Below are 15,347 nucleotides of genomic sequence, written 5' to 3'. Positions count from 1 at the left end.
TGAGGATAATATAAAGTTTAACCCTGCGGAAGCTCTCGAATCACTTTTTTCGAACACCGCTGAAAATTGGACGCTTTGTCGTGAACTAAATCACGGACATCTTGCCATACCGCAAGATCTATGGAGCGCTTTTTTTGTTAAAAAGGTGATAGTTTGCGACTCTTTACCTGACATTCCAAGCTTACCATATTGTAATAAGACTTGAGATTCTTCATACAGAACACGGCAAGTAAATGGGCATTCATCAAAATGGTAAGTAATGCAGAAGCGTGATGAACTGAAACAATTTTGAGTGAGCAGAAATGGCATCATGGGGAAAGATTTCTAAAAATCTGGGAGAGAGCAAAGCGAGTGACATATTTTTTTTTATTTCATCTTAAAAAAAAATGAACCTTAGATTGCAGATGTTGACATGATGCTGTCACAAATCGCCTATTTTCCTTTTCCATGTTTTTTTTTTCATTTTTCTTAGTGGTGTATTTTTTTTTTTTTTGGGGGGGGGTCAATGGCCCCAAAGGCCATACGCCAGGGATCGTGTTAGAAGAGGCCTGAAATAAAAATGCTCCAAGAAGCATCATTATAGCGCCTTCACAATTCCGATAATAGGATTGTAAAGTTGTATTAGAAATGATAGCAGTAGTAGTAGTGGTTTAGTTTAGTAGTAGAAGTAGTAGTAGTAGTAGTAGTAGTGGTAGCAGTAGAAGTAGCAGTAGTAGTAGTAGAGGCAGTAGTAGTAGCAGCAGTAGTAGTAGTAGTAGTAGTAGTAGTAGTAGATATCGTGGAACATTAGCACTCTTCTCGACAGAGTTGTCTCAGAGTGTCTCAGAGAGACCCCAAAGACGCACAGCATTAATTGCGAGTGAACTTGGAAGATACAACATTGACATCGCTGCTCTATGTGAAACTAGGCTGGCAGGTGAGGGAGAACTATGTGAAAGAGGTGCAGGTTATACATTATTTTTGGAGTGGACGTGTACCTGGAGAGAAACGCGAGTCTGGAGTTTGCTTTGTGGTGAAGACAGCACTGGTTGGCAAATTAGCTGGTCCCCCAAAGGGTTTGAATGATCGCCTTATGACAGTTAGGCTCCCCCTCTGTGGGGAAAGAAAGTTCATTACCATCATTAGCGCATATACCCCTACCATGACAAACCCTGATGAGACCATCAAGGACAAGTTTTATGAAGACTTGAACAATGTCATCACAGCTGTTCCCCATGCTGACAAACTCACTATCTTTGGTGATTTCAATGCGAGAGTTGGCCATGACAGCGTCTCCTGGGAAGGTGTGATCGGGAAGCATGGGGTCGGAAACTGCAGCAATGGTCTGCTTCTCCTTCAGACCTGTGCAGAACATGGCCTTTTGATTGGGAATACAGTGTTCAACCTCCCTACCCAGAACAGGACTTCATGGATGCATCCACGCTCAAAACACTGGCATCTCATTGATTATGTCATAGTAAGGAGGGACAGACAAGATGTACGTGTCACTAAGTCTATATGTGGCGCAGAGTGTTGGACAGATCACCGCCTTGTCGTCTCCGAATTCAATATCCACGTCCAGCCCAAGAGACGACCACAAGGCATGAAAGCGCCAAAGCGTCTGGACATCAACAAACTGAAAATCGACAACTTCAAACAGTCCTTTTCCGACACCGTGGAACAACGCTTACAGTCCACTTCGTTGGAAGGCTAGGATGTTCGAGAATGCACGGGCTGTACTTCGTTACACGTTGCATAACACAGTCATGGAGTGTCTTGGGCCAAGCACCAGGAAGCACAAGGACTGGTTTGATGAAAACTTTACTGAGATCAAGCAGTTGCAACAGGAAAAGCGTCGGGTCTATAAGTCTTATATTTGATGACCCAACGTCATTAACTAATTAAAGAAAGATACACTGAGGAGTGTGCGGAGCAATCTTCAGGCAAAGTTGCGCCAAATGCAGGATTCCTGGTTGAGTAGCAGAGCGGATGAGATCCAGGGCTTTGCAGACAGAAATGACATGAAAGACTTCTATGATCACCTGAAGGAAGTCTATTGTCCCTCTACCACATGCTTATTGCCCCCCTCCTCAGTGCTGATGGGTCTACTATAATCACAGACAAAGAGAAAATTCTAGAAAGATTGGCAGAGCACTTCAGCGGTGTACTGAACATGCCTTAAGTCGTAAAATTAAGGCCATTGACAGGCTGCCTCAGGTCCCGGTCGATGAGACAATGGATGCCATACCAAACTTGGAGGAGACTCAGAAAGCAATCCATTCATTATCTAGTGGCAAAGCTCCTGGTTTGGACTCCATTCCAGCTGAAATCTACAAAGAAGGTGGTATGGCCCTGTCTAAGAAACTCCACCAGTTGTTTCAACAAATTTGGCAACATGAGACAGTGCCTCAGGACTTCAAAGATGCCTCCATCATGCATCTATACAAAAGCAAAGGAAATCGCCCAGCTTGTGACAGTCATCGTGGAATATCTCTGTTGTCCATCGCAGGCAAGATCCTTGAGTCCTACTCAATCGCCTCACCGTACACCTTGAGCAAGGCCTCCTACCTGAGAGCCAATGTGGCTTCCGGAAAGTACGTGGCATTGTTGACATGGTGTTTGCTGCTAGACAGCTACAAGAGAAATGACCTTTACTCCACCTACGTCGATCTTACCAAGGCTTTCGACACTGTTAGCAGAGAGGGCCTTTGGAGAATCATGACAAAGTATGGTTGCCACAGAAAGTTCATCGCAATTGTACGCCAGCTTCATGATGGCATGCTGGCAAGATTTCAGGACAACTGTGAGACCTCTGACTCATTCCATGTCTCCAACGGAGTGAAACAAGGCTGTGTCCTTGCTCCCACCTTGTTCAGTCTCATGTTCTCAGCCATGCTGACTGATGCCTTCAGCAACACAAACATGGGCATTGGCATCAGGTACAGGACTGATGGCTCTGTCTTCAACCTTAGGAGGCTTAAAGCAAAAACCAAAGTCTCAACTGCTGATGATTGCGCCCTCAATGCTTCCACAGAGGTTGACATGCAGCATAGTGTTGACAAGTTCTCTGAGGCCTGCAACAACTTTGGCCTTACCATCAGCACAAAGAAGACTGAAGTATTATATCAACCAGCTCCAGGAAGGCCTTACGTTGAACCAAACATCACAATAAGCGGACAACGTCTAAATGTAGTGGACAAGTTCACATTCCTCGGCAGCACGTTCTCAAGAGACGTTGTCATTGACGATGAAGTCAATGCCAGACTTGCTAAGGCAAACTCTGCCTTCGGCAGACTATACAAGAACGTTTGGAACAGGAGAGGAATCTCAACAACAACCAAGATCAAGGTGTACAGGGCCATGGATACTACCACATTGTTGTACGGCTGTGAAACATGGACAGTATATCGGCGCCATGCCAGGAAGTTGAACCATTTCCACACCATCTGTCTGAGAAAACTTCTTGGCATCAAGTGGCAAGACAGGATACCAGACGCTGAGGTCCTCACTCGTGCGAACCTGCCCAGCATTTACACCGTCCTGATGCAGTCTCAACTCCGGTGGGCATGTAGCTCGCATGCCGGACGAACGTCTTCCAAAGAAACTTCTGTTTGGCGAGCTCCGGGAAGGGAGACGCTCTCATGGAGGCCCAAAGAAGCGACTTAAAGACACACTAAAAGAATCACTTAAGTCTTAACATCAACCATGACACATGGGAACAGAAAGCCCAAGACAGAGGAGCATGGCGAACAGCTGTACATAAGGGTGCTGAAGCATGTGAGGCCAATAGGACCGTAGTGGGCGTAGCCCGCAGGCAGGCCAGGAAGGCAAGGACTGCCAACCCTGTAGCAGCAGCCAATTTTCCCTGTCCACACTGCCAGAGACAATTTAGGGCACAGATTGGCCTGACTAGCCGTCTGCGTACCCATCAAGCTAATGATTAAACCCCAAGATGTAGAAGTAGTAGCAGTAGTAGTAGTAGTATATTAGTAGTAGCAGCAGTGGTAGTAGTAGTAGTAGTAGTAGTAGTAGTAGTAGTAGTGTAGTATTAATTACTGTTTATTTGAGGTCATTATCATTCATTGTATATTATTTTATCGTAATAATTCATCATTGTATTCTTTCGATTTGTTTCAGAACCCTTCAAAGTTCCTTACCGTGGTATTCTCTATTCTCAATCAACCATTAGACCATATAAAGGGTAAGCTATTTACTTTCACCCTTTTTGGATCCCTGTACACCTGGGACAGTATATTATTATTGACTAGGAAAAAATACCAGGGGTGTTTTACAAAGATATAAGATTTCTTCCAACGCTCTATACGTCATACTTAAATCTTTGTCACCCCCCCCCCTCCCCGATATTTTAATGAAATGCCATGCCTATTTTGTCAATGTCTAGTTAAATATCATTTTTCCAGTGTCCTTATAGGCACATAAATGACCATAACTGCTATTTATCATCAACTCTTTCGCATCTCTTTGATATCTTAGTTGCTATTGGTAGTTAAATTATGTTGTTGATGTTTTTAGGGGGATGTTTACATGGGGTCTAAATGATTGTATTGATGTGTTTACCTTCGTGAATAGATCAGATGTTTTCATTTTATGTGCGAGTCATCAAACAATTAATTAAAAAAAGCTGAGTTAACTGAAGATGAATATTACAAGAAATTCTAAATTTAATTAAATAGCGTCATTTTCCTGATTCCATGATTTCTTATAATTCAATTAATTGTATTTTTTCTCTTTCCTCCTCCCTCTTCTTATTTTCTTTGTTTGTTTTTGTTCTTGGTCTTTTTTAATCTCCCCTTTTCTTCTTCTTTCTTCTTCTTCTTCTTCTTTTTCTTCTTCTTTTTCTTCTTCTTCTTTTTCTTCTTCTTCTTTTTCTTCTTCTTCTTTTTCTTCTTCTTGTCCTTCTTCTTGTCCTTCTCCTTCTTCTACCTTCTTCCTCTTCTTCTATTACAACTATGTTTAATTCATTGTTTCGTTTTTGTTCTTAACTTATCATGATGCATTATCAGTGCTTGGTGATGGAAAGTGCCGGTCAACACCTCAGCTGGTCAGAGTGCTTCAGAGAGAACGGAACAAAACTAACATGTATTGTGCATTTCTAGGTACTATTTCCATCAAACAATGTTTAGCAAAGATTCCAGTTTGCAGAGAAAGTAGTAGTAGAAGTAGTAGTAGTAGTAGTAGCAGTAGTAGTAGAAGCAATACAGTAATAGTAGGAGGAGGAGTAGAAGTAGTATTAGGTATTAGTAAGCTATTTACTTTAACCCTTCTTACACAACAATAATACTAATAATTGTAATAGTAGTAGTAGTAGCAGCAGCAGCAGTAGTAGTAGTAGTAATTGTAGTAGTAGTAGTAGTAGTAGTAGTAGTAGCAGTAGTAGTAATAGTAGTAGTAATAGTAAATCTTTATTTTTTCCAAATGGAATCAGAAAGAATATTTCAAAATTACCACTGGTATGCAGTTATGATGACAAATTAAACCTAGAATGTAGTCGAGATAGATCTGGTGCCGTTTTATAACGCTGTACGTAAGTTAAGACTGAGTTTAAGAACGACTAGTGATCCTTCCTTATGGTAAATAATATTCAACATCAAATGTTAAGTTGGGGTTATTTAGCGGGTAAAAAAAGTTTTACCAGTCGTTCGTAAAGCCGCTCTTGACTTCCAAACAACTTTATGAAACACCCAGCCAAAGAGTACAATGGGGTCACCATGAAATTTCCCTTTCCATTTTACAGCATGTTACTCCGATCCGTGTCAAAATGGTGGATCGTGCATGGAAGAACTAGATGGCTACAGCTGCTCCTGTCTTGAAGCTTATCGTGGAAAGAATTGTCAGATCCCAAGTAAGTGTATGTAAGCCTTGTATCGAATTAACTCCAAACTGTGTCCTCGATCTTCTTAAAGTAGTAGAAGGAGTAGGAGTAAAAGTAGTATTAGTAAGCTATTTACTTTAACCCTTCAATGACAACAATAATAATGATAATAATTATAGTAGTAGTAGTAGTAGTAGTAGTAGTAGCAGCAGTAGTAGCAGTAGCAGTAGTAGTAGTAGTAGTAGTAGTAGTAGTGGAAGTAGTAGTAGTAATAGTAGTAGTAGAAGTAGTAGTAGTAGTAGTAGTAGTAGTAGTAGTAGTAGTAGTAGTAATAGTAGTAGTAGTAGTAGTATATCTTCATTTTTTACAAATGGATTCAGAAAAAATCTTTCAAAATTACTACTTGTGTGCAGTTATGATGTCAATATGAACTTAGCATGTATTCGAAAGATATCTGCGGCCGTCTTATAACGCTGTCCGTAAGCCTAGTGTGTTGTGGTAAAGATATTCAACATTAAATTCAAACTAGGGATTATTTAGCGGATAAGACAGTTTCACCAGTCATACTTAAACCCGCTCTTGACTTACAAACAACTTTATGAAAAGAGTACAATGGATTCATCATGGAATTTCCCTTTCCCTTTTACAGCATGTTATTCCAATCCTTGTCAAAATGGTGGAGCGTGCAAGGAAGACTCGGATGGCTATAGCTGCTCCTGTCTTGAAGCATATCGTGGAAAGAATTGTCAGATCCCAAGTAAGTGTATATACGCCTTGTATCCAATTAACTCCAAAAATGTTCATATTATTATTATTATTGTTTTACATTCTCTACATTTGCTTCCTGTTCACAAACGAGTTCAGATTAAACTTCTATTATTTGTATATCGAGCCCTCAATGGATTGTCACCACAATATATCCAGGATTCCTTTAGGCCATACAATCCTATCCGCACTTTACGATGTACAGATTGTAAGCTGCTTCAAACTCCCCGTACCTATCATTCCTGGGGAGACCATGCTTTCTCGAATGCAGCAGCCAGGTTATGGATATGCTTCCTCTCGCACTTCGCTCCATCAAGACATATACTACTTTCAAAGATCACCTTAAGACATACCTATTCAAATTGTAACTGATTTTAAATGTATTTTGTTTTATTTCATTTATGATTAAAAGAAAGATGATTCATCCCTTCCCGTTCACTGGCTGTTCATGTGGGACCCGGTGTCCTCAGATTGCTAGAGCTCCTGTGAGTTATGTACTGACTGGGTTTACCCCTTAAAGGGGAATCCAACCCAAATAAAAACTTGCTTTTAGAGGAAAAAGGAAAATCAGACAAGTTGATAGGTGAAAGTTTGAACAATATCGGACAAAGAATAAGAAAATTATGAATTTTTAAAAGTTGTGAATATTGGTAATCGTTATACCTATGGCGATTTCAAATTGGCAACAAATGTGATGTCAAAGTGATGTAAGGCAAGGACTACTCTTCCATGTGCTCCAATACATAAAATGACTTAAATTACATTTAAATCAAATGTTTTACTTCAAATTACATTTTTCTTTCATGAGGACATGCAACAATATACTACCTAGGCTATATCTAGATTACAGCCCCAGGGGAATAGGTACTTAGGAGAAAACCACAAATCACTGATAACAAAGTACATGGCCTATGGGAAAGTTGTCCTTGCCTCTTGTCATAATTTACTTACCCAGTTGCCAATTTGAAATCTACATTCAAAAATAGAGATCTGAATTTTATAACAGCCATAACTTTCTTATTGCTAGTCCAATTTATTTCAAACTTTCACCATTCTGTTTTATTTATTTTCTCCTTTCAAAGACAACATATTATGACCAGGGCTGGATTCCCCTTTAAATTGTCAGTGAACGGGGCAGCTAGAGGGCACATGGTTCCGCATGATGATGGGCTGATGGATGGGTTGGGGTGAATGAAGCAGATGTGAAATTATTATTCTTACATTGTACTTGTCCATGGTTCTTGTGTAGTATTTATTAAATTTCTATAAAATCAAATTTTTACATTGTAAAAGAGAACTGTTGCTCTGCGAGCACCATGAGCGTCTACTGACGGTGTGTGCGCTCTACAAATATACACTATTATTATTATTATTATTATGCACTTATGATGACAAAATAAACCTAGAATGTATTCGAAAAAGAAATTGGGCCTTTTAAAACGCTGTCCGTAAGATTAGAGTGAGTTTAAAGACGACTAGTGATCCTTCCTTGTGGTAAAAGATATTCAACATTGAATGTTAAATCGGGATTATTTAGCAAGTAAGTGAGTTTCACCGGTCGTTCGTAAAGCCGGTCTTGACTTTCAAACAACTTTATGAAACATACATCCGGCAGCTAAAGAGTATAATGGGATCACCATGAAATTTCCCTTTCCCTTTATAGCATGTTACTCCAATCCGTGTCAAAATGGTGGATCGTGCAAGGAAGAATCGGATGGCTATAGCTGCTCCTGTCTTGAGGCATATCGTGGAAAGAATTGTCAGATTCCAAGTAAGCACATATAAGCCTTGTATTGCATTAAACTCCAAAACTGTATCGTCAATCTCTTAAAGTATAGATATTGTCGGGGATACTGTCCTCTCTAGTAGAGCGATGTTTTTTGCCACTTTAACTACTGGTCATGACTTTATGATCTTGTCTAAAATCAAAGAGTGGTATGATGCTACTTTCTTCTACTGTTTATCTATTGTTCGTTAAAGGACAATTTCACCTCAACAAAAAGTTGATTTGTATAAGAGGACACAATCCAACAAGAATAACACTGAAAACTGTATCAAAATCGGATCTAAAATAAGAAAGCTATGAAATTTTTAAGTTTGGCTAAGGTTTTTTTTTAAGAAAGTCGATGTCACATTGGTATCGAGAATCTGAAAAGCAAACGAAAAAGGATTTCACCCCATAAGTTATTTTTTTCAATTTTTACACATCTTCCAGAATATCTGAGGGTGCTGCTTTTTGACAATTATACCCCAGCACTTTGCTTTCCGTGATAATGACACAATTGGGTTTATTTATTCAGACTACGCCTCATGAATATTTATGGCCAGAATCTCATGTAATAGAGTACTGAAGTGATGACGTCACAGTTCTTTTCACCGTTTTTTATATCATCTTTTGGTAGAGCAAGTTGAAAACCCCTTACTCCTCAAATTTGGTGCGAATCGGTCCTTTTGGACCTGATATATGACCTCATGAATACATAATTGGCCTCATTATGGCCTGATTCCTTATTATGCTCATGGAAATGGGGGTGGGGTGGAGGCTCCCAAAGTAGAACAAAAGCACTTTCAGTATGTTATGATAAGCCATATGCTTTGCTATTTCAGTGCATAAGGAATCTTTCATTATACAAACTGCACCTGAACTTGAATCTTCATCTGGAACTTGTTTGATAAAACAGCAAAGAAACTGAATCGATCTGTTATAAATCTGTTACATAAATCGTGTGATCCATGTTTTATCTTTCATCAAGTGTGTCCAGCCGATTGGGAGTATGCGGCCACCAAATGTTTCCTAATAACATCCTTATCCGCGTCTTACCACGCGGCTAAAGACCAATGTAAAAGTTTGGATGCTGTTGCCATGGGTAACGGGATGATGGAGGACCCTACCCTACTCTTCGTAGAGGGTGATGAAGAGTACTCCATCTTAAAGGCTTTCATTACCGATAGATGGATCTGGTTGAATTGTTTCAGAATAAGCGGATCATACAACTGCTACACTGACAGGCAAGACACACAAACTGACTACCGAAGTAAGTAAGAATTCAACAAGAATAGAGGGAAGCAAAGTGATGCTGCCCTCTACGTACGTTTCTAAGACCCCATGGTTATCCCACGAGGCTGAGGGTCAACAAGACCAAATTTCTTATTTCCTCCTCATAAATGATTGTTATTAACTACAACGTAGTCAAATGGTATAAGGTATTATTTTTATTTACAGTGCAGAATATGTTGATTATTTTCTGGCTCCAAAGAAACATCTCCTTTGTCAAATTCCGAAAAGTTAATTTCAGAGCTAATTACATGATAATGATATATCAAAATAAGCTAAGCTTTAAAACGGAAAGTTCTCCCTGACAAAAAACAAATTATTGTAATAAAAATAATCAGAGATATTGGTGAAGGTTTTAGGAAAGTCACAGATTCTTTTAAAAAGTCTTTTAAAGAATCTTTATTTTTTAGTTTGTGACGTCATATGTGAGCAGCTTCTCCACATATGGTATGGTTTAAAAAATCAAAAAATGAACGAAAACAATGTGCTCATCCTAATGAAAAATGTGAAAGCGATTCGAGCGAAGTTGATCATGAGCATGACATAATTTTCTTATATCTTTGTCTTTTCTTATGCCTTTATAGAATGGGGCTTTGGCCAACCTGACAATACCAGAGATTGCGTGTCTTTGAACGTGACAGACGGTACTATGCATGACATTGGATGCAATCATTCATTTACCTTGGTATGCCAAGTCATCATAAAGGAGACACAGTAGTTGTACATGACAAAGTGATTTCATACATATATATATATATATATATATATATATATATATATATATATGTACTTATTTCTTACTTAAGGCGAATTTCTGTGCAAAATAATCAACTGATGGGGGAATTTGGTGTAAAGGGGAATTTTACGATTCGCCTTAACGTTTCATACGCTCAGTTTTCCATTTTACCAAGGTATAATGGACTTTTCGATATTACAACGATAGAGGGCATGTGTTTGTCAACCGTACTACAAAGTTTTGATCGTTTCAACGTATATCGATCTTGCGCTCTGTAATGTTGAAACAACTGACGCGTATATCCTACATACCCGAAAAGGGGGGAAAACTGTTCGTTACGGCGAATTTGTATATATCTTGTTTTTTTCTTCAGTAATAGGTATATATATTCATTATCTACCCAATATACATTTGTTCTATCAAATACCTATGTCATCCCTAAGTTTCATAACAAAAGATTGTCCCTATTGAAAACGAACAAGATTTTGTGAAAAGCCCACCCCTATTTTCCGAAGTTTCCGAGATATACACTTTTGTATATCCTGTGACGAACTGCGCAAGCGCACTAAACACAGTATGCATATGCGCGCGTCCCAGAAAGCTGTTTTCCCTGCGGCGTCGCGCCCGGGCGGCCCGGGTCCCAGACTGGGTACGGTACGGTCGGTCGTCCGCGTCGGTCAAGCGCCTAAACCAGTGCAGCCGACCGAACATGACGCCGTGAGGAAAGTTTCCTGAAACTTTTTGATAGATTTCTAGCAACTTAACGGTAAGTGACCACTGTGCATATAACACAAAACTATTGATCTGGACTCACGTTATCAGTCATGATTTGTATTTCTGATTTTGTCTGCCGTATTTTTCCTCTTTTCTTTTAAAAGTTGAGCACACATTGAAATTTTCTTTGGGCAAGTTTGGCTAGCCTAACGTTAAGCCTTCATTGCCGTGTTGAGTGCTGCCGAGACTTCTCTTCATGACATTAGTCCTAGGACTAGATCTGGCCTTAAAATCATTGATTTGAACACTTGATATGTACTTACTTAGATGGAAATATGTAGGGAAAATATAAATTTTAATTTCTGCATGACCCATGCTTATTAGCATGTAATACAAATTATTTTTAAAATTTGGATATCAAAATGTGTCAACAATGTTTATTAACATTAAAAAGTTAACGTGGGACATTTTCCAAGTCAGCTACTTAAATGCCAAATTATGAAAATAAAAAAAGAATTCTATTTCACAGCCAGTCTGAAATGCTGTCATTGTGTTTAGTGACCTAAAAAAACATCACTTTGAGCACTGAAAACCTTTAGATTTGTTACTTCAGTGCACATAGGGCCTAGGTAAAATAAACCTACAGGTAAAATAAACCTACAGGTAAAATATGACAATAGCTAATTAGGCATCGTATGCAAATTAATGTACTTTCCAATATAAAGATTTTCCTAAACTTTTAGTACATTGTTGAAGAGGATTACTCCCAAGTGCACTGCAGAGGAATAAATTCTTTTGCACTTTGTTTGGGGTTACCCCCTAAAATTTGCAATTTTAACTGGACTAATTAATACAGGAACCAATAAAGCATTTGGTAAAATTTCATATGGTAAGTTACAGGAGCCCTTTTGAGCTTTAAAGGGAATCTTCACCATATACAGATTATTTGAAATGTGAAAAGAAAAGTCAATTGCCAAGGTTTCTGTATGTAATAAATTATTAAATACAGATAAAATTGAGCAAAGAAAATGGGGCTCCATCGGGATTCGAACCCGAGACCTCTGGATTGCTAGACCAGCGCTCTTACCACCTGAAACGGGCCCCTGAGCTATAGCAAGCCCTTTTGGTGTTCGTCCTCAGAAACCCCTTAACTTTCAATGCTCGAATGGTCAGAAGCTATAGAAACCTGGCATGAACTCGAGGTTGAAAACAACCTGGTAGTAAATGCGAGAGATCACGGTGAAGTGATGCAGCTTTTTAATTAAATAAATTATTTCATGAATAGAATATGTTTGGATACAGATAAAATTGAGCAAAGAAAAGTATTACATAGGAAGATATTGTAAAAATGCTTTATCAACTGTGCAACTGTGCTTGGAATAGGTGGCACACAATAGAACAATAGAGCAATAGCACAATGAATCAGTAGTCTGTAAATGCAGACCCTAAAAAGTTGTTTTGTGAAGAGAGCACTTTTGCAATATCTTACTTCTTCGTGATTTCTGTTCTTGTTTTTTAGGGGTGATGGGGGTTTACTGATGAACCCTGTTTCACACATCAGATCATTTTTCTGGGGTAGAGGTTCACTTTAAGGCAATAGGGGTTTTAAAAAAGCAGTCCTTAATGCTCTGCTTTTTGCTTACACTATAATTGATTTTTCCTTTCTTTTCAGAATATTCTTTTGCACTGATAACACTCTACTAAACCTAATGTACAAAATATTCCAATACTTTAGGTCTTTTCTATTAGAAGACAAATATCTTTATTCAATTTTTTTTAAACCAGAAGTATAATTGTGTGCTCTTTTGTTATTTGAAGGTCGAGGTGTTGTTGCTGCAAAGGACATAACACAAGGTCAATTTCTAGCAGAATATCAAGGAGAACTAATTAGTGAAACTGAACTAGAAAACAGGGAAGAGCAGGCAGAAAGTGTATTTCGGTACACTTTCTCTTGGAGAGGAAAAAATCTTTGGTAAGTATTGTATTATTCTAGCTGTATACTTTCGTGATTGAAAATAATAAATGGGAACAGGTCAACAATTTCACATGTGTTTCCCACCAATTTTCAATTTGAAAATTTCGTCATTAATCAATATCTATCTTAGTTCAAAAAGTGTGAAAACCATTGAAGTGATTAAAAATTCACTGTGAATGTTATTAGCCGTTACCCAGATATCCATCTTAAACAAAAGTGTGGTAATACTGCTTTCATTTTACAATATGTTTCGTGATCCATCTTCCAGCCATTGATTCACTCCATCCTTTTCCCCCACATTAACTTAATGGTATTCGAAACAAAGTTATGCGCCTGTCAATTGTTTCCCCGGCTCCTTGGTACCCGGGCCTTAGCCGGGACTTCACCCCCTCTGAGCTGACAAATCCCCGCCGACTTCCCCACTGGGCAAGGCATCTTCGGCGGCGAGTCACCGACGAAGTCCTGGCCCCCATACCACCGAAGAACTTTTCAATCGTGGACGAGGTCCAGGTCCCCATACCGCTTGGGAAATTTTCAATCATGGACGAGGTCCCGGCCCCCATACCACGGGGGAATTGGTCAAATCCTGGATTAGGTCCCGGCCCCCATACCAGGGGAGAACTTTTTAGAAATATTGGGAGAAACTACCGTTCTTGACGAGTTCTGGCCGGCTTCGGAGCTTTCATGGAGGTGTCACATAATTTGTTTTCTGTGTGTTGTATGAATATAAAAATCGCCATTTTTGCAATGATTCATTTGACTATACAGTGTTTCCCAGGAAAAAAAACAAGATGTAGCGAGGGATTACAAAAATTTTATCACAATTGTGAATACTGAAGATTCGATCCTCTTCTTTCATCCTATACTAAAATATGACATAAGCTTCACGCATGAGTGAATGACAACAATATGAAGCAGGGCTCCCAAAAATTTCACTTCACGATACCTCAAATTCCAAATGATATTTTAGAAGAGATTTCTTTTCATTGGAATATGAAATTAATACTCGTTTATGGGTAATGTTCTTGCCTTATGACACCTCAATGAATAAGAATGACCCGAATACCGGGGGGCCAGGGAAACAACTGACAGGCGCATTACATCAACATCATCCCCTTGCTGGATGATTGAATCGGGGGAGGGGGGGATGTGACGGGTTTCTCTCTTTTTACAATATGTTGTTTTTTCAAGACGATAACTGGTAGTCCTAAAAAAGTATCTAAGTTAAGTTGTACCTATGATCTCTTGTTATCTGATGAGGATAGCATATCTAAAGAACTGACAGACTAATTTTGTGTAAACATAGTATGAGTATATGTTGTGATGCAAGAGAAACTGATTTTTCAGGACTTTAAATAGACCAAAAGTCAAGGATGAGAGGTCACATCTTACACCGATAAAAAAGTAAATAGTAATTGGTTTCACTTCTCAATTGCATTTCTGACGCACTTTTTTCAATCTTTCTTAGTGTGGATGCCACAGATGAACCAACTACCAGAAGTCTCGGGAGGCTGTTCAACCATGGTTACAGTGAATCTGAAAGGAACTGCAGAATGAAATTAATTGCATTCAGTAATAAACCCCACCTGTGCCTATTTAGTACATGGTTAGTACCCTGCATGAAAAGTTGAGAGTGCATAGGGAGAAAGAAATTAAGCTTAGTCAGTTTACAAATAAAAGATTAAACCTTTATGTCCATGAATGAATAGGTATCTGTTTAGACATTTTATGATTCAGCAATATATATCATATACATATATATACATGTATATGTTTTGATGATAAAAGTGAAGACTTTACTACCATGAATATATATGATATATGTTGCTGAACATCAAAATGAATATATATTGATGAACATCAAAATTCCTAAACAGATACCTATTCATGAGCATAAAGGTTTAATCTTTTATTTGTGAACTGATTAAGCTTAATTTCTTTTCATGTGCTTGCATACTATAACTTAAGATTGGAAGAAATCATGTAACTGGTAAACACTTTACTAACATGAATATCAGTGTGTGGGACTAGAGTGAAATTTCATGGTATCTTTGGAAGAGCTTTTAAAGGTGAAGAAATAAAATATCATCATTGATTTTAACATATTTTGTCAATATCATACTAATAATTAACATACACGAAAATCAAGTTAAAAAAATATTTGTCCGGGGGTCAAACTCAAGGTCAAAGTTAAGTTCAAAGGTCATAACCTTATAAATTGTTCCATTACATTATTCGATGCATGTTTTGGATTCCTCTCTGAATTTCCTATCAAATGGTACCAGTTTCA

The 15,347-nt window shown here is 38.6% G+C and overlaps 1 protein-coding gene, 1 long non-coding RNA gene and 1 other non-coding gene across 3 annotated transcripts; 2 read left to right on the top strand and 1 right to left on the bottom strand.

Annotated features, from left to right (window-relative positions):
• Positions 1–3,684: 3,684 nt before the first annotated feature.
• On the top strand, positions 3,685–8,848 carry LOC121419756 (fibropellin-3-like). The gene is made up of 6 exons (XM_041614214.1): positions 3,685–3,756; positions 4,117–4,180; positions 5,735–5,842; positions 6,462–6,569; positions 8,241–8,348; positions 8,793–8,848. The coding sequence occupies exons 1-6, from the start codon at positions 3,685–3,687 to the stop codon at positions 8,846–8,848; spliced, it is 516 nt and encodes a 171-aa protein (XP_041470148.1).
• A 2,171-nt stretch (positions 8,849–11,019) lies between these two features.
• LOC121419502 lies at positions 11,020–14,689 on the top strand. The gene is made up of 3 exons (XR_005970612.1): positions 11,020–11,134; positions 12,901–13,054; positions 14,526–14,689. It is a non-coding gene; the product is annotated as an uncharacterized LOC121419502 (long non-coding RNA).
• TRNAA-AGC lies at positions 12,114–12,202 on the bottom strand. Its single transcript has one exon. It is a non-coding gene; the product is annotated as a tRNA-Ala (tRNA).
• Positions 14,690–15,347: the final 658 nt, after the last annotated feature.

Source organism: Lytechinus variegatus, chromosome 8 (assembly GCF_018143015.1).
Source record: "Lytechinus variegatus isolate NC3 chromosome 8, Lvar_3.0, whole genome shotgun sequence".
Lineage (NCBI taxonomy): Eukaryota > Metazoa > Echinodermata > Echinoidea > Temnopleuroida > Toxopneustidae > Lytechinus > Lytechinus variegatus.
The sequence above is the reverse complement of the archived record's forward strand: the minus strand, read 5'-3'. Positions and strand labels throughout refer to the sequence as shown.

Bases quoted from the DNA above. Each gene is read 5' to 3' on its own strand.
- LOC121419756 (XM_041614214.1), top strand. From the start codon at position 3,685: ATGACACATGGGAACAGAAAGCCCAAGACAGAGGAGCATGGCGAACAG. The intron at 6,570-8,240 runs GTAAGTGTATAT...TTCCCTTTATAG, and splicing joins AAAGAATTGTCAGATCCCAA to CATGTTACTCCAATCCGTGT. The intron at 8,349-8,792 runs GTAAGCACATAT...CACATCTTCCAG, and splicing joins AAAGAATTGTCAGATTCCAA to AATATCTGAGGGTGCTGCTT.